We start from the raw sequence: 20,377 nt of genomic DNA on the forward strand, positions 1-20,377 counted from the left end.
AGAGAGAGAGAGAGAGAGAGAGAGAGAGCTCTGATCATCATCTGTGCAATATCAGTCCGCAGGCTTGATTGTGCAATTTCAGCACAGATAAATCAGTTATGCTCAATTTGTACCGCATCAACGCTGCAAATCAGCTCTCTGTTACCAGGAAATAGATTGTAAACTATGTTTTAATAATTAGTAGAGAAGTTCTTTTCAGATATACTCAAACCGATTGGGGTTTCTAGCATATTGTTAATCACCAAAGAGCACGCAATGAGCTTTTAATTGTAAAATTAATTCTGAGATGAGTCTGTCTAAAGATTAAAATTAAGAATCAACTAATTAAATTTATTCCACAGCACTCAAGATACGCAAGAATAGCTAGCAATGCAATCATTTCCTTGTGTTTTAAATATTTCGTGTAATTTTTTGGACACTTTATACCAATTGTGTGTGTACTTGTGTACTGTAATTAAACTTCCAATTTTTGATCATTGCTTTGGTTGTTGCTTTTATTTAAGAACTTGAGCTGGCATTTTTCATACATATGTAAATATAACAATATGAGATCATTTAGAGGGCGAGTTTGTTGTTTTGAACTGTGTAAATGAGTTTTTTGCTCACACTGTGGAAAATGCGAATCTTGTAGCGCGCGTGAACACAAAAGGAAAACAGTAAATTACAAGGAGAGTATGACTAACGACGCATTCTCTTCTCATTTGAATGGAAACAGGTCAGTGGGTAATTTAAATTTCCTGCCTTGTTTTGGTATAGCTTTGCCTTCAGCGCGATAATTGTTATTGCAGTGGAGTTGGAATGAGTGTGCACACTCAAATGTTGGAGTTCAAAGAGGGTTTAAATTATGCTTTGTACAATGTACACATTGGAGCGGTGCGTTGTTCACATTGGCATGTTTATTAAATTCCGAATTACGAAATTCTGGTTTTTAAATAAATCTCACCAGGGTCCTTTTCACTCACTTCCCTGATGGAGCTTGCGATAGAATTACAAAACAGATTCGTCGCTTAGGTGCAGTTGGCAATTAGAATTATCGGTTGGACACGCTAGCGAACGTGATTGTATGCACGGTGAGAATCCTACCAAGCTAGTGGTACGAACAGAGAATTGCAAAGGTCACGAGACTGCGAAGGCAACGAAAATAATCACCGCACTCGACGCAGTCTCTCCCTCTTCCCCGAGTCCGAGGCGGTGCAACTCTGTGCTTGCACTTCACTTGCAGTCAGTCATTCTCCGGCCGGTGCAGAGAGCCAGCGCGTGCGTTCGCTGCAAGTGCCGTGGTTGTCGCTGTGCGCTTGGTGGTGTGATTTGATTAGGCCATTCGCTGTCATCTGTAGCAAGCTTGTAGTGTGTCTTGCCAAATTCTGCTTCGCCCCGATGACGTCGATAACTTGAGTTTCTACGCTCTTCCGGTGCCGCACTGACTCGCGGTCAAAGTACAATTAATCTGTTTTAGGTATTACGCAACCCAAACTTGCAGAAAATTGATTAAGCTTTAACTCCCATTATGGTAAACTACAAGTAGTTAATTTTTAAAAAAATTGCATTATGAAAACGAACGAATTCAAAAAAGTCTCTCACAGAAAATTTAAAATCATAACTCGAATATTGTTTAATTGTTTATCTGGGGAAAGGAATAACATAGAAAATTATTTTATTTATATCTTTAATTTTTAAAGCAAATAATAATTTTTTAATACAGCTGAGTTTAATAATTTATTTTGCGCGTAAAAATCGGTTGCAGTTAAGTCAATAAACGTCAAAATGGCTTCAGTTGCAATGACAGTTGTGCTTAGCGTGTTGCGTGCGCCGCTCGTCTTGATCAGGTGGTTACAACCTCACAATCAGAACAACCACCACCACCACAACAGCAAAAAAGCCACCCTGCAACCACCACCACGGCGTCGAAAGTCCGATGCTAAGGACAGGAAGATCGCTCTGTCGTCTAAACGGCTTAAATTTGCACCATTCAAACCGTAAGTCAACCCATAGCAATTAGTTTTTCCAACAACGGATTCATTTGTGCATTGATCGCGATCCGAGTGATATCTTTTTTTCAAGATGATAAAATTGGTAAATTCTGCTAATCAAAGAAATTATTAATTAACACAGAATTACTTTTTTTATTAATTATTGAGACAATACGGCACGTGAAAACTGTTACTTGGACAAGATTTTGTCTTTACTGGATTTGCTTGTCATTATTGTCACTACTATGATATATTATTCATTTTTGTGCCAACCAGACTTTTCATTACGAACCAAATTATAAATGCAAAGCATATAAATTTAGTGGTATGTGTTATGGGTGCTATGGAAAATACAGGAGCCGGAAATTTAATTTCGAGTGACGCAAACAATCACTTTGTAAAAATTGGTCTGTTTATAGAGGTTTTATTAATACTAAATTTAATAAATTGCTTAGGCCATCAAATATATTAAACAAAGTTACAGATCAAAATGTTTGGTTGAAACAAATGTTCAAATTATTCTATTTACATTAATACATTATTTACACTACAACATGTAAACGTAAACCCATAAAATTCGATAACTTGCAATTATAGAAGCTGCATTTAAATTGTGAATAAATCGTATTTTGATCTTTTGCATCGCGTTAGCTTGATTTTTAAAGAGCTTGTTTCGCTTGTTGTAATTCAAACAAATGATTCGACAATATACAGTCTAAACCTGTAAAAGCCCTTACACAGTATGTAGTATAAAGTAAAAACATTTTTTTCATGGGTAAAATTACCTGAGCGAGTAACACAAGACAGCAAAAAATCGCATTGAAGCCAAGGGTTGAGTGAACAACCACTTTTGCCTTGCTTGAAACACCATAGACATGAAGCCCTTGAAGAAGAAAATTAATTGTTTTTGACACTTGATTGTATTTTGAGAAAATCATTAAAGTCCTCTTAATGTTGAGAAGAGCAGATGCGTAATGAAAGCATCAGAGTTCTGAAATTCTTGTGGGCTCTGCCCTTTAAGGTTTGGGCAGCTGTGAGTTTATATTTTGTGGTCTGCAGCCGGCTCGTTTGCTGGAGCAGATGTAATTAGAAGCCGGCGCGCAGAACTTAAATCTGAGCGGGCCCTCAACTACTAGCATGCTGCAGAGTGCCGTGTGTATTTGCAAAATCCGCGGGCTGGCACGCACAACACGAGTACATATTTGTTTGGGCCGAGAGCGAGGTGACACAGCGGATTAAGTGACAGTCGTCGCAACCACGGCACAGGGAAGCAAATTGCTCGGCACGCGCGCACCACAAACGCAGCAGCAGCCATATCGACAAGCACTTCTTGCTAGTAAATAATACCAGTGGGTGGTTGCCGGATTCGCGGCGTGGTCACGTGCGCCATCCAAAATATTTGCAGCGAACAAACAAACACAAGACTGGCAGGGCCGGACTGCCTAGATAAAAGACTACCAATTGAAAATTAACTTCCGGAGGCGTCCATATCTTTTTTAAGGGTTTTAAATGTATTTCTCCGTCTTGCAACTGAGGGTAAATCCTTCAAAAGTCATAGAAATCAATGGTTAATTTCTAGTTTTTGGTGTTCGGAGCCTTGCTAACTAACTAACTAATGAAACTAATCAACAGAAATTTAAATTGACAATAATAAAACAAAAGGGACATCACAACACGATTTCTACTAATATTTGTGGTTCTGTTAATTGGCTTGTGCAACTAGAACATCAAAGTCTTCCAATATATATGTTGTTACTTTATCAAGATAGAAAAAACGTGACTGTGTCAGCATAACATGCGAACCAATTCAATTAACTACTATTTCCCTTTATCTTGAAAGCTTTGCCACCTGTTGGACAGATTTAATTAGGAAACCCCAGCAACAGAGTCTTATTCCTTGTGAAATTTGTCTAATTATGGATGTGGGGGGCAATTTGCATGCCAGCATGAGTAAAAGCGTGGTAGGTTCAGGCCAGTCCGGGACTGAACTCGCCTGAGAGGCTTTAGAAAAGCTCCAGCAATTTCTTGCTGCCACCGCAGTTGCAAAGCTACAAGAAGAATAAATGCCTGTATTCGGTCACGTGCTTGATATATGAATTCCTCGAAATTGCAGCCTTTTGGGAGAGGCCGTGGAGGGAAAGAGGGTGGCTGTTGAATACTTGACTGACAATCGAGAAGATTATAGGGCCATACGGAAATGCCATTTCTGCTGGGCTCCTATATACCACCTGACGCAATCAGAGAGACTTTTCCCAGTGATTAAAAAGTAACCCTAGAAATGCTCATTAGCCGTTCAGTATTTCACATCCTCTTCAAGTCTCTCTTAATTTTCCGCTCTGGCTCGACTTCCTTTCTCCTCTTGTGCAACATAGGAACACATATCGGTTCCAAAATCCGCTCCATCGACGCTTTTTTCTCGCTGCGTTTGCATCCACCTTTTGAATCTTTCCTCTCGTGCACGAAGCGCAATTTTTCCGCCTTTGCACCGGATTTTCCTTCCTTGGTGCGTCTGATGTGCACTGTTATCTAGGTCACATTTAGCAGCTTTCCTGTCTGTTCCGCCCTGTTTGCAAGAGATTATGTACTAACGACTGAGAATTACGCTTTCCAAAGACTGCAGTGGGCGGAGAATCCAGACGTCTACATACTTGACCTCTGTTGAGACTCTTTAGCGCAGATTGCATGATTGCTGAATTGTGTATAGAAATGAGAAAAATAACGCTTGAACCTTGAACATGAGCAAAACATACTTGGGAAACATAAATAGTCGTCTCAAAGTTGTCAAAAAAAGTTTTTTGCTGCAAAAGACTTGACCCTAACGAAACTGAACTAATAATTATTAATGGTTTGCTGTTCGCAGTCCCTTTTGAATCGATTTTTTGTGTCTATTGTCTATTCTGCTGTTTTTGCAGTCCATCTTGCCCTAATGACAAGGTAAGGTTGATTTAGTAGTGTTACTGCAATATCATATCACATATAATTACATGCATTTTATCGCATTTTATAAATAAATTCCCATGACAAAATATCTAATTCCAAACCTACTAAATAAAACGTTATGTTAACAACAAATAATAATAGTCACGTTAACTCAAATTACGTCACAGTCCCTAAGTTCAAGGACTAGTCAAGCAGTATGCGCTCACTTGAAATCGATATCATCTTGGTTCATAGGCGCTTTTATTACATGAAATAACATACCTGCTGACGTGTATGACACATCACATGACTAATTTGGTGATGCCCCTCTTGGTATTTAGTCACACTGTTAGATTTGCGGTCTCTGCCCACGCACATTCGCGACTTGGTGCGAGAAGGTGAAAAGATGTGACGAGTGAAGCGGTAGTTTGTTTACATTTTACAAGATCACAAGACAAGGAAAATCTCTCTTTCTCTCGTGCCACGAAACTCACTTCTTGGGCCCGCACACTCGCTTTTGGCAGCAGCTGGCGCGACTTATCGCTTGTTCTTTGTGTCTGCAAGAGAAGAACATCTGGGGTGCCACACAATCAAGCATCCCATGTGTGTACTGTGTTCGTGAGCACACAAAAAGATGCACTCGGCTGCACAACCCGGCACGAGCAAACTCGTTCTCGGGCGTAAACGGCAAGTATCGCACAAGTATGCACTCTCCAACATTTGTATGCACAACTTGTGCAAGAGAATCGCATCTAAATGCGGCTTTTGAATACAAACAAGTGTTGTTCCATTCCGGATTTATCGGTTGTGTTAGCAATCCTTTGCGTGGTGCGTGTTATGCTTCATTATTTCCTCCAAGCTAAATATCACATCAGAACTCCCACGTCGAATTAAAATCGTAATCTCTTTGTTTGGCCAGCCTGCACTCGCGTGCTTCATTATTTCCCTTGGCCGTGGATCCAAACATAAATCTGCCTAATGTTTTCTTCGCCCGCCGTGCTGGCGCAGATGCCCGATCGTCACTGCGCATCTCTCCACTAACTGATTCATTATGCCTGACTAAAGTAGATTCAGTCGTACCGCGTTGATTGAAATATACATGGGAAAAAAGCAAACTGGATTATGAGTTAAAGCAGTGGTACAGCATTAAGAATAATATCTCAAGATTATTGGAATTAAAACCGGATTTGTGTAACAAACAGTGGAAGATTCCTCGATTGGCTTCTTTGATAAATGTTTAGGGTTAATTTCGCTAATAGCAGATTGTGCATCATGGATAAATTTTATTGAATCATGTCTTGAGTCAGTTATGGTGACTGGGTTTCATTAGTACATTTAAGATCAATAATCAGAAGATGTAGACACTTTTAAACTTCCAAATCATTTTTTGTAAAATTTTTGATTGAATTGAAAACACTAGTTTCGTTTTGACGAGAGTTGCTATTTCCTGGTTGCTTTTTCTTGTCGGCATCATTCACGTAGTTTTCTTGTGATGTGGTCGAGAAGTAGGTGTGGATCAACTTTAGAAGCGATTAGCGGGCGCTTGAGCAAACGGCGGCGGCTCTTCTTGTAGTTTTCGGTCTCGAGAGCGTGCAGATGCTGATGAGATGCGCACCCGGTATAATTTTAGCCACCTTGCTGGCGACTTGGACTGCTTGCTAGCTTGCTTGCTCGTCGTTTTTAACTCTCAGTCAGTCAGTCGGACGCACGCTGGTCGCTCGAGTGGCCGCTTTCCGCCGACAAACACAGATACTGTGGTTATTACCGCGATGATCGGCACGCACAAGTTGTAGTTTGTGTTCAACACCATGGATCAGCAGCAACAGCAGCAGTTTAAGATGGAGACTTCGCAGGTGATCGTCGGTGCCAGTTTTCGGCCCATTTGCAATGCAGATCCTGAATGGCTCACTTTTGAAAGGCGGCCGGTCGCTTCTCCAGCATTTTCACGGCATTGCTCGCTTTGAGCACAAAGCAGCCCCTCTGGCTGAAATTGCGCCGCTTTTGCGTCACTCTCGCACCGGATTTTTGTCTCGCCGCCAAATTTTTATGCCTGCCCGCCGCCAGCTCATCTTTCGCTCTCTCGCTCAGCCTTGTGTCAACAGGAATTGAAACCTTAGCCGCATTTAATTGCCCTTCAAGGACTCCTGCAAGCGGCGTCATGAACCCAAAACACAACATGAAATGCACGGACAAGTTTATTTTAACGCAAAACCGTGTTAGATTACAATTTTCTTTTTTATTTTAAAGCTTTTCAAGGAATGAGGGAATACTAAGATTTAGGTTACAATATTTCCTCTTGTTGATTCAGAGTTGTTTTAGCCCCGGATAGGCACTAGAAAGGAGATCCACGTTGGGTATTGTCGAGCATTTGCATCGCAGTCCCTTTGCAAATTCTGAACGTCCCCGAGCACTTATCGACCCTACGAGCAAACACAAAAACACACATTTCGCAGAGAGATAGAGCGAAAATCTGCGAGGCGAGCCAGAAGAGGCATTAGTGGCCGAGACCGACCGAATTCAAAAGCGGCTCATATTTGGCGCGTGCTGCATTGTTGTGGGCCTTAACGAGGCTGAAAAATGCGACCAGGTGGTGCGGAAGCAGACGTCCAGCAGCTTTGCCTCTTCCTCATCAATGAGTGAGGGAAGCACCCTGCAAGTATCGTCGTCGTCGTCGTCTTCGCAGAAGACGATGACTGCCTTTGCCTCAATGGCCTCTATGACGTCGGCCCAGCAGCATTGTCTGCTCAGTGCACAGCAGCTTCACTGTGGCCTCCGGAGGAGCGTCTCCATGCGCACCACCTCGTCGGGCAGCGCTATTACCGGGAGGCAGTGGCATTTGACCCCGTTTGGGTAGGCACACCCGCAATAATTTTGTGCCATACGATGGGTGGAGACTGTTGCATTATTGCTAGTCGAAACGGACCTAATCGCTTTTTCCTCACAGATATCATGATATCTTATTGATTCATTGACCGTTGAAAAAATAATTGATCTTCGATAAACACACTTTTTCGTCTAGTAAAATTCCCTCTTGAATGAACCCTATACTAAATCACTAATACATTGTGTTATATTGGAATAAATCAACAAATTTTATCGTGTTATCAAAATTCTTATTTTAATTTGAGCCTTTTAAAAATTAAGACTGTACTGTTATACCGTGGTGAACTTGCTCTTCAAGATAGATTTTTCCTTAATAAAATCCCTCTGTTTTCTTCAGTGTTCTGTTCTCAAAGCTAGATGTCAAACCAACGTCAGACGTAGTAATCCCTGGGGATTTAAGAAGGCAAAGAAACTACATCTCTATCTTGCCTTTTTGTACATTTAACTCTCAAAGGTTAATCCTCACTGGATTTTTTTACATGTTTTTAGACCAATCAATTGTTATCATCCCATTTGAAACAAGATGACATCACGCTCACAGTTTATTATCATACAACTGTCTTCTGTGTATCATCTGCAAGTAAATTCTTCAGACAAGTTGTTTCCAAAACTTTTTGTAAATTACTTTTATCATTAAAAAATGGCTTTGTTGAAGCTTCCAAAATGTGCTCTCTCCCTTTTTTCAAGAGTTGCCATTAAATAAAAACCATTCCGTTACTCAGCTGCACTCTTAATTGCTCCCGCTGCTTGCTCTCAGATTTTTGGCTGGCGTCTGCTTTCCGCAGAATTTTAATTGCAGCAGCCGCTTTTTCTGCCAACCGCCAGCTCCCAAATGCTAATTGCGCGCGCCGAGCCCTCTTGTAGTATATTATTCATGAGGAACCGACGTCAATCTCTTGCCTCGTGTGGGACGATATGTGTGTTGATTTTACTTACAAATCGCTCAAAGGCCGTGCATTGATGAAGAAGCGTGCTCTCTTTTAAAACTGTTAGAATGGTTCCTGAAAATTTTCAAAGCACCTACTCGTATTCATTCAGCTTTTGTTCTGTTACAGGTGAGTGTCCTACCTACTTTGATTTGGTCTCGTTGTCCGTCATCAGCGCAGACTGAGTGTGGCTTGGTAAGTCTGCGCATAAAAGAAAATGAGTAAGAGCCGGGGGCAGCCTTTTACAACGGAACGTTCAAATTGATGGATGAAAGACGTAACATGTGGCCAAAAGAATGGTGTCGTGCGTCCCATAAATTCTCCAGACCCAAAGTTAATAATGAAAGTCTGCGGCATACGATAGATTCGGAAACGAGCGCCCCTTGCGGTTAGGCCGACCGCACGTCGTACCTGCTCTGCGCGGTTGCATAATTCTTATCCTTAGCAGGGATTCGGCCGCAGGACGCAATTATGCAAAAGAGCAGTTAGTTAGTTACTCGTTTGCGTTAACTTGAAGCTGCTGAACTCCCAAGCTGCTTGATAAGATTAAGGGGTAAGGGATTTTTTTTACCGCGTTTTGATTAAATCGATGTTTATTCACGGCTTGTTCTGAGGATATAAAATAAAAGCTATGATCAGTTCTTAATATAGCCTCTGACAACCTCAAGAATGATATACCGATAGATTAAGTACATTTAATTTTTCAAACCTCAATAAAGCATTCCATCAAATATGAAATGATATCTCGGCTATGTTCATCTGAGCATATATTTGTTTAGCAAGTATACAAAACGTTTTTTTAATTAGGTGGAAGTTCTCTGAAAAATGTTTCTAATCTGAATATAGAAATGGGGTGTGTTACTTTTATAAAATTGTCCTGAAAAATAGGTCAGTGCTGAGTGAGCGGCTGGGCAAACGAGCGACGCTGAATAAAAATCTAATTACGCTCGTCACAATGACATCTCTTCAGCCATTGTGCTGGTTGCAAGTCACTGCCGCGCGAATGTAGTGCTGCGTGCAGATTTAGATTTTTTTGTTCTGTGCTGACAATTGTTTTGATCATCGCGATGAATAATTCATTTCTCAAAGAAATTTGCTTTTTACGCCGGAAACTTCTCATGTTTTATTCACTGTAGCAAATGCAAAGTTTCTATCATCATTAGCAATTCTGAAACTTTGCGAGGGCAAATGAATCGCAGCAATATTAAGCCCGGAGATAAAACTTTCGAATCATTTGAAGTAGAAAACCATACAGTAAAAAACTTGCAAAACGTCGTCCTCGTTGCTGAATACGATCGAAGTGAACGAGTGAAATTCGCAAATGTGCACAGATCTATTGCGTAGCAAGAGAGAGTGCTAGAAAAAAGGACGGTGTATATAAAAAAAGCAGATCCATCTCGCCTAGCTGACTTAAGACGTTGCAATTTAGAAAAAGGTGCCTCTTCCAAAGCGGTTGATTTTCTGTTGAATAAGCATATCGTTTCTCATAATGACTCCGTTGCCGTGTCTCACTCTCTTTGGCAGTGGAATAGTGGGAAAAGCGTCGTCCTTTTGCTCGGCTGTAGCGAAGGCAGAGAGCGCAACAATTACCCCAGGCTCTGATGACAGGCGATAATGGTCTCTCTGCGTGGCGGCGTCGTCCGCAAGATTTATTTTATATCGATGTCCAATTTGTGCGAGCAGCTTGTCGCCAAGGCCGCCTGGGGTTGTCACACGGACAAGCAGATGGAAAATGCTTCGGTGATTGCACCGCTTCTCATTTGGCCAAACTACTTTTATTAATGAAAAGGTACATTTAATCACGAAATCCGTTATCTGGATAAACATTGATATAAATTGAGATAGTGTCAAATGCAACTTTTGTCCGGAAAGAATCAGATTTTTAAAGTATTATAGGTGTTTTTCCACTCTTTTTGTCGTTTTGTTGAGACACCATTGCGATTACCATGATGACTGTCCTTGTGACTTGGATGAAAATAAACAACAAATAATAGCAAATTAATTGCGATGTTGAAGTATTCGTTTGGAAAAGTCTTTTGAGGTTCCTCTTTCTATTAATCATTTTTAATTTCTTGCGTGGGTGGTAGATAGGGAAAGTTAGGTCTTCAGTTTTCCCGATTCCCCACCAGACTGCTCGCCATTCGCGCTGAACTTTGCCACCTCCTCCGACAGGTGGCTGCCCCTGTCTGCTTATGCAACGCGCCGGACCGAGCGACCGACTCGAGCTCTCAGGGGTCACTTAAAATCTGGCTACTGTAAGTCACATAGAGGCTGAATTAATTGCGGCCTGAGCACCAAAGGGCAGGTGTCTGCATATAATTAGCAATTATACCGGTAGCCCGCCTGCTGCAAACCACTCTAATATGCAGCGCAAACTTGTGCATTCTCCAGCCACAGTAAACCACCAGCGTGATAAAAAATATAGCCTCAGAGAGCTTCATTTTAGTGCTTTTATATTGAAGCTTTTAGCGCATCTGCTCAGGGGGTTTGTGTATTCGCAAAAATATGTACCATGAAAGCTTTTCCCGCTATTCAGCGAAGCAAACAAGTAAACAAATTTATTTATTTATTTCCGTGAAGAGACACTTTTTAACTTTAAACGTTCCAGTTTTTTGCATGTTGAACTATGATTGTATACAATAGGGATTGATATTGGTGCCCACAATACGATGACGTCATATTGAACTGGCAGCAAGCTTGACCATGTCCTTAAACTATAAAAATCAAAATGTGATACACGTCAATAAATACGCAATAACTTGTATTCGACTCGATCATATTTAAATTCGTTCACAACAACCTAAGGCTTTAAAATGGCAGATATTAATAAACATATTTAGTCCAAGTAAGTATTAGGATTGTTTGCACCATTTTTACAGAACATCCAATTTAACGTTCCGTATTCAAAGTTTAAATTCTGAAAACAGGTTGCACACAAGTTTCAACTTGAATTTAGACTTTTAATAATTTCTATGATATATATTGCGTACTTTTACAATTAACTTTAAAAAATACTCATGTTGGCATGGTTCTGTTAAACACTGGCAAGATTATATTATGTATTTTATCAAACGCAGACAATTTTCATTCATTTTAAGATTGAAAATTTACGATCGAAAATTTTATCTGCCGTTATGTATTTTCCGTACTTCCATTCAATCAAAAGTGCTGAAAATGTACGTTACAGTTTCAGAGCTGCAGGCAGCAGACTCAGACTCAAATCCATTACACCGTTTAAAAGACTAATTTGTAGGAACGTGCCTGCCACTTGGAGTTTGTATCGATTGCTTTAATCAGTTGCCTGGAAATTGCCTTAGGCACTTGACAGCCGTGTGCACCAATTTGCACCAATAAGCTGCTCTTCACTCTGCAGCTCGCGCTGAAATCTAATCAAGCAGCTGCGAAATTTCGTTTTATAGTATCTGACGAAAGATTAAGCGTTTCGTAATCTGGATTGCTGATTGAAAGAAGATAAAGCAGATGAATTGCGCGACAATAGCTCATGTCATTCGATCGTGTTTAATTAAGCCACACAATCGTCGGTGCAGAAATCCAATCAGATCGGGACCGAGCGTTACTAGAACGCACGGCTTCTTCTTTCATCCATCATTTTTTGCAGCGATCGCACAAATCGAAGATGTCGCTAAGTCACTAACTAGGAAAAGAATAACGAGTGCAAGCAATTAGCTGCTGCGTAATCGTATCAAAAATCACAAAGGGACTTGGAACTTAGTTATCTACAAATGGGAAGTATTCAACCAATATATTCTCACGACGCGGCTGCACATGACGTGTGTGAAGAGGGAAAGATGAATTTTTATGGTGATATTTTATTTGCAGCTTACTCGTTGTTACAATATGATAAATTAATGAATGTTTGCAAAGAACAACAACCAAGCTGATTGCTTTAAAATAAAAATTAAGAGTACACTATTTTGCTCGTTCTTTAAGTTCATAATCTTTTGTGTTAGTTTCTTCACACCTTTCTTCCACGAATTTCTTAAGCACAATGTGAATTTAAAATTTACTGAAAATACGCAAATAAACTAATTTAAAACAAGAGAAACATTTTTCACTGATTTTTAGACTGTGAACATAATTATATTAATTTAACCTATAAAGCATATAGCATTGCTCCACTGCTGCTATAACGATCAACGCATTTATTTGATTCTTATCTACTTTTAAAATAAAATGATCATTATTTTAATACGATCATTAATAAAAAATTTAAAGTGTGTTTAAGTCGCTTACAAGACACACTTCTTACAAAGAATTTTAAACAAAGTGTGTTTTTAAGCTTTGAGCAAGCTCTACAGAGGAGCTTACATTACCATAATGAGGTTTGGAGATGTTTCTGTTAAACTTTGAGGCTCAAAATCTCTTAACTGTGAGCAGCTGTATTGAAAATAAGGCTGTCACTTGAAAACAAAATTAGTCATCGATTTTTTTATTATATTCGTTACGAAAATGCCCTACATTGAGGTCATGCTCGAAATGAATCATGCAATTACAGAAGAACTTGTTGAAAGGATGGGTTGCCAAGGAATGCCAACGGAATGTGAAATTATTTGTCGAAATAACCAATTTCTGCGGTGCACCGCCCACTCACTATTTTGCTCCCTCAGCTCAATAATAATAAGTGAGATGTTTTTGCCTTGCGTGTTGGCGTAGCTTTGGCTTCGTCTTGTGTGTGCTCCATCTCACTCCGGTTGGCTCAGCTTTTAAAACGGAGCGAATCAATATTCGCAGCTGCTGTTTATTAGCAGACGTTGCCTCCCGCCGCGTGCGGCCAAATCTCATCCATCGCGTGTGCATTTTACCCTCTTCGCGGAAAAGCAAACGACGCTCGCAGCATTTCGCTGTATTTGCTTTCTATTGAGGAGGCTCTATATTGGAATGAATCGAGAGCTAATTTGAATGCGTAACAAATCTGCCCGCTGGCTGAGGTCTTAAAGTGCATTTAAATTCCAATTTTCTAATTTATTTCAGAAAGCTTTTGCATAGAGTGGCAATTCAAATTTGATATAAATAAAACTGAATGATCATATCTAACGCAACAAAAGTTGTCCTTTAAAAAGAATATTATACATCCCAATGGTAGCTCCTTCCTTTTTTTAATACTGTCCACATGCTGAGCGAATCACCCTTTTGATGTGTTCCACCCTTCTAGGGCTGAGTTCCCGGTTTACTTCTCTCCGATTTCAAAACAGCTTTGCGCCGTGCTGCCGTTTTCAAGCGGTTTCTTTTGAGCGAGTGGAAAAGCTTTGTGCGCCTGCTCTTTTTATTCAAAACACCCGCAAATAAACTCACTGGCCCGTGCTTGTTTAAATTTCGTGGTTTATGCGCCGCATGGTCGGGCTTCACGGCATCAATAAACAATATAAAAATTCTTTCTTTGCCACGGTTTATTTTGTGAAAAGTTGTATCAGAAAAAGATGTTTTATGTAAAAAATCGTACAATTGTTGCCTATATGCATATGTAGTGCATCAATCTATAACCTGACACTGAGAACACATAGCATTTTAAAAATTAACTTGAATTTAATTCAAATGACTTCCTCAAAACATAAACAGGATACACAGTGAAGTAAAATAATCCCTTCATACTCCGATATATTATTAAAAAAATTCAATGGCATAGATTAAATTAGTGCTCATTGGATCCCGAAATAAGAGGGATATATGATGATAAAATTGATCTGAGGTTGTCGTTGATCAAAGGAATTATCCCATGTAAAATTCTTTTGGGTACACTAACAGCTTCCACCATGTCTTTTACATATATTTGCAAGGTTTAATTTCATATTTATGCAATGACAACAAAAATAAATAGTTATCAGCATATTTCTATCGATTTAATTTCCTCAGTTGGAGCTGTCGTCGTTTAAAAACAAGACTTTATTTCTTTTTTGTTTTTACACCTTTTTTTAAAATTTTAAGCCAGCGAATACTCCATATTATAGTTGTTGAACGATTCCACCATACAATTGGTTAGCTCAACCATAAAGCCAAAGCCGTTAAATAGCTATTATTAAAATGCAATTAGCTGAGCACACAGCGCTAAAGAAAGCTTCTTGCTATATTTGCCACCCGCTGCTTTTTTTCCCAGCAAGCTGCACGGGTATTTTTCTTATTCGCACGCGAGGAGTTGTCGTCTATCGTGACAAGAAATGCGCCTTGAGACCTTAACTCCTGTCTCTGCACGTGTGTGACCGCCTCGGTCCGCAGTAAATGACATACACAACGGCGGTCGCCCACACAATACACATACATATATTTGTGTGTGTTTTGCCCTGAATTCACATTTGAACCAAGCTAAACGCGCACACGGCAAACCGCTCGATATTATAGTTATTACGATCGTCACCCGTGCATAGCGTAGAATTGCGTGAACAAAGTCATTGTGCCGAACTTTGGGAGAAAGCTGTCCGCTCGCTCTTCGTCGGCTTTGATAGCGGACCTGCAATTCTAGCTGAAAAGCTATAATTTTTCTCGAGGGTCCTTCGTAGTTCTTTGTTCCGTATATTTGATAGATGATGATTTTCCATATTTATGGAGATAAATAAGTGAATGCACTTCAAAATATAATATATTTAAATAAAAAAATAATATTTATTGTGTGGATATTGTGATATATGATCTAATTTGTATTTTAATCACAACTTATTTGGGTTTCTCTTCAGGTTTGGGCTTTTACTAGACAGAAGATACGTGCCATCAAGGCAATTTGATCTAGTACTCTATATAATAGTATTAACACATGCTGACAGTAATCTTAAATGAAATTTCAGACGCAATTTTACAACAAAAATATTTTTTAAGTTATATCTTGGAAAACTACGCTTCCTAGAAAAATAAACAATAAATAACCCTTTGACTCGATTAAGAGTTAATAAAATTTTAAATCAGGGAAAATTATCAATATCATTATCTGTCCAGTAAAATGTTATAATCTGATCTCCCAAAACTTTTTCAGAATACACTTCTATCCAATTTATGCATTCAAACGATTTTTAAGTACACAATTTCTTCTTCTTCTCCTTCTTCATAGGCTGTTCACGATTTTTACTTCAGGCTATAGCTGCAAAGTAATTTTAGAAAATTGCTAGGGTTCATGCCATGTTGTACAATTTCTTGCTTTCCTCGCGCTCTAGAGTGTTGTTCGTTGTTTATAGCAGAGGCAACTTTGGTTGGAATTGAGCCAGCAGATCTCGCGCGCGCGCATGTTTTCTGGAACAGCGCAAAGCGCCAGATACTTCTCCACGTGGATAACAAATTGCATTCATCGAGTGAACTGAACATTCAAATGATTTAGTTGCCGCGTGCAGTCTTTGCGAGTAAAAAGTTCTCAACGCGATCGTACAATTTGCCATGTTCTGCAAGAAAATAAGAAGAGAAGAACACTTGCTGTACTTGATCCACTTTGCCGCGCCTATAGGTTTAATTCTCTCAGCTTTTTTCCCTCTGGGCAATAAATTCCGCAAAATTAGCTCGGCTTTTGATCTTAGCGCTGCGAGCAGAGACGTGCGCACGAATTATATGAGTCTTCGTAACAGTTATTAGCCGGACGTAAATCATTGTGTGGATGTATGCAGCCGGCCGCGCATAATTCCTCTCCGACCCAGTTCTCAGCGCAAATTTCGCTGCAAAACACGTCCCACTCGATGCACAGAAAGCTCATTTCGTTCTGCAGAGAGATGAACAATTCTAGTTTCCATTTAACCTGCTTATATCCATGTTACATAACATACAGAACCACGAAAACTCAATTAAATATGCAATGGAAAATTGGGTTTCAAGGTAGGATATATTGAGTTACTTTAAAACAAAGCAGAGCTAAGAATCCACTTATTTTTTCTAAGCTTTCTCAGAGCAATTCGTCATTTGACAATTAGCCAAAACTTTTCAGCGTTTCTTGTGCCCCGACTTCAAACTCTTTTGAAAAAGCAGTTGTTTTTTTCCAACACTGTTTCCTCGCTTACAAGTAAGCCCTCATGACTCGAAAATCCCAGCCCCTTGGCAGGAATTAAAGTTTCCCTCTCGCGGCCTTAATCGTCGTCAGCGGGGTACATAATGTGCATTACTAAGTTGGAGGCAAGATAGAGAGCTTGATTAACGAGGCCGCTGCAATAAATCATTGCGAGAGTGCATGCATGTGTGCATGTGCGTGGCGTGGCGGCTGCAGTAAAAGCCGAGAGTGCAGGTGGGCGGACATCCGAGCTAACGATGACTCGCGTGCATATAAATTTTGCTCATCAGTTGCATTATGCCGACGTCACGTTCATCAGCTACCTTACTGAGGAGCTGCAACAGTGTCATCTGAATTTTTCATCAGGCTGCAGTTCTAGAGTGTCGCGTGACGACAGTCAAATAAACCTTGTTGGCGGCTTTTAAAACTCATTCAAATATTTATCTCGGCGCCGCTTTTGGAAAGCCACACATCACTCCTTGATAGGAAACAGAACTCGCACGCAGATTAAATTGATGGGTAATGGCTGCTCCGCGTTCGTGTGCATTTGATTAAAAGCCTCAGAGCACGAATTCCAGAGACCACACCAGATCCTCAAACCTCTCTGACTAGAAGCGATGCAGACAGTGGAAGTCCCATTGCTTATTTTATATTCATTACTGTCATTGTCAACAAAATGGTCGGTAATTTAACTTTTAAGTTCCCAGTTATTACCATAATCAATATTTCTTAAGTTAGTATGAATCATTTTCTTATTTTATTTTTTTATTTTTATTTTTTTAAGAAAGTATATCGCAATTTTGCAGCACGGTGATGAAAAATAGATAGGTCGCCCCCGAATACCCAATTTTAATATAAATTAATGCCGTAAATTTTAGCCTACTTTTTTCTACAGAAAAGTTGTCATAAAACATGAATTGCTTAGAAATAATTAAAAAATATGAAAAAGCCACAAAATCCATTTAAATCATTCTGAAGTATAAATATGTGTGACTATAATTCTAATTTAAAATACTAAATAATTTCAAAGTTCAATTCTCAACAACTTGAGCAATATGCCCCATAAAAATGAAATCTGATCGAATCACAAAATTTCCTTTTGCAAATTTACAGTTAAAAATATGCTTTAAACAATGCTGCTTTAATATCCCAGTTTTTTCCAACGAGTTCAACTGTTCCGAACAGTATGCACAGAAAGACTAATCAAGCCCGTTTGTTTACCAGCAGGCAACGCGATGAATGATAATTTTAAAACTTCGCTATATGCCCGAAACTTTCCTGTCAACGAACATGCGACACGCGGCATTGGGGATAAAAAGCAGCTTGAGCCAGTTACATATTCAGAACGCAGCGCCAGCCGTCAGAACCTGCTGGTGACACTTAAAATTTCGTGCAAAAATTTATTCTCGTTTGTGGCAAACAAAAATTCTGCGTTCTCGTCAAATTTAAAGCAATGTAATTCTAATTGGGAAAGGCTTTGAATTGCGAACTCCATTTGCGGTGCCTTCTGATTAAATTCCTTTTTGTGTAGGCCAGGCTTTGAGAATCGATTTTGTGATTGTGTCCGTAGAAGAGCGAAGGAGGATTTGGCCTCGCAGGCTAATCTTTCTGCACCTTCGGGAGTTGTAAAAATGGTAGCTTCTCGATAAACTGCAGAGCAGTCTCCAGGCACCGCATTCTCCTAAAAAGCAAAAGTGCGATTATTCTAAACTCTGAATAAATGGTTTTGCAGATAAACGCCTGTCGTCTCGTTCCTTTGAGGATAGGACAGAAATTAAAAAAGCAGCAATTAACATGGCGTGTGCGCTAGGCCTGAGACGAGTGCACCGGAAACCGAAAATTAAAAATAGCCCATAACTCAGCGGCTAGTCGAGATTTCATCTAACGTGCGCAAGCCGCTAATTAAAAGCATCACGCACAAAAGCACGCAAAATCAAGCATGCTTTGCGTGCAGCTATCTGCGTCAACCTCGTCAGGTTGCTTGGGAAACCTGATTGTTTGGTGGATTCACACCATTTGAATATCACAATCATTATTAAAGGTTAAATAATGACGCTATGGACGCTATATATATAAATATTTTACACGCAATTTTTGAACAGGCACATAATTCTTTTGAAGCCAAAAAATACACAAAAAACGTAAAAATCAAAATATTTTTAGTAAGCGGTACTGTTACATATATGTAACTATCTTAGTGGCAGTTAGCAAGCTCTTCAAATAAAATTCAGGGTTCTGTTTACGTCATTATTTTTTGCTTATTATACAAAAACCAGTTTCAAGCTACATCATTTAACTTACATTTTATTTTTTGTTCAGATCACAATTTTCCTTCACGTTATCTTTTTGCAATTCAACTCTAACGAACTTGATTCTACAGTCAAAACTCATAATCAAGTTCCTTTCATGTCGAAAATACAAAACAGTTTTGGTGAAGCTCTTCATTGAGGCTTTTTGCATATCGCCAGGTTAATTAACAGAGAGCTTTTCTATTCACTTTCTGGTGGTGGTGAAACCTCATAACAGCGGTTTGCCGGACAAAAGCGCGCCAAGTTTGGTTCTGAGCTAGACACGGCCTGGCCGCCCCGCCTGCTAGCCCCAGGTGCTCGGGAATTGGGGTAGCGGGAGTGCGTGTGTACGCGTGACCCGGTCGCGGGCATGGCGCGCAACCGTAATGCATGGGCAACCTGTACAGTTCGGGCCGCGTCGGAGGGCGTCGCTGGGGTGTGCTGCATCCCGCGGAGCACGCCCGCTCGCTCGCTCGCTTTCGCCTCTCAATGTTGCACTCCCCGGTGTTGGCAACACACCGTGCGCCGTCCGCCGCCCCGCAGACACCCGCGTGTGTCCGACCAGCCGCCGAAAGTGAGTGAGATTTGTGCGCGGTTCTGTTCACGAGTGAGAGCAAGAAAGTGGCGTGTCGCGGTGGCTAAATTGGTGCTTCTTCCCGGAGCCAGCAGGTGGGATCCTTCGCAGGACCGAGCGTTTTCCATCCCTGTCCTTGCGCATAGTGGCTCTTTTCCGCTTTTGTTTTCCTCCTATCAGGATATTAAATTTCTGCTAGAGTGCTCCAGGGCATCGTTGAAAATTGTGAAAGGACGTCTGTCAAATAGATATACTATAATCCAATGTAATAATTCAACTTAGGTCTGAAAAGTCTGTCAAGGTTCACAATCAAAAACAACAGTAACAGTTTTTTATTTATATTATTTTCAATCGCAAGATTATCGGAGTAAGACTGCCTACTAATTATAATTATATAAACTTTTTACGAGTAACATTAAAAATCACACTCTGCTCTATAAATTGAAAAGTATTTTTTCATTGGCCTCTGCTGCGTAAATCCATTGATATTTTGAATGATAAATGCTTTGTTTAGAGCCCACACAGTTGATTTAAAATTTGTTGCACGCACAATCAAATCATTATTATTGACAAAACCAAATCACTTAAACCAGTTTTCCTATACTCATCTAACTTGAGCGATACTGTTCGAATTTAGAAATACATATACATTCCAAATCCAAACATTTCGATTGTCATTTTAAAAATTTACTGACAATGCCAATATTCGAGACTTTTCTACTCTCACTGGAAACTGACACTACAATATATCTTGTAAGAAAGCTTATGCGTTTTTCATGGTACAAAATATTTCTTTGTGCACTTGTACAAAGGTGAGCATGTTTTGTAGCCAAAAGCAAGATATA

At 39.9% G+C, this 20,377-nt stretch overlaps 1 protein-coding gene across 4 annotated transcripts in view; it reads left to right on the forward strand.

The window, feature by feature from the left end:
* Positions 1-20,377, forward strand: part of dnc (phosphodiesterase dunce) — a 234,198-nt gene that overhangs the window by 89,699 nt on the left and 124,122 nt on the right. Inside the window, exon 1 of one of the 4 annotated variants that reach the window (XM_065497231.1) lies at positions 1,756-1,976. The exons of 2 other annotated variants lie outside the window; for them this stretch is intronic. In XM_065497231.1, the coding sequence (XP_065353303.1) occupies positions 1,765-1,976 (212 nt within the window). In that variant the 5' untranslated portion in view covers positions 1,756-1,764. Of the gene's footprint in view, positions 1-1,755; positions 1,977-7,719; positions 7,740-20,377 lie in introns of those variants that run through there. One more of the 4 variants, XM_065497228.1, reaches the window with a different exon arrangement.

Source organism: Cloeon dipterum, chromosome 1, assembly GCF_949628265.1.
Source record: "Cloeon dipterum chromosome 1, ieCloDipt1.1, whole genome shotgun sequence".
NCBI classification, from domain to species: Eukaryota; Metazoa; Arthropoda; class Insecta; order Ephemeroptera; family Baetidae; genus Cloeon; species Cloeon dipterum.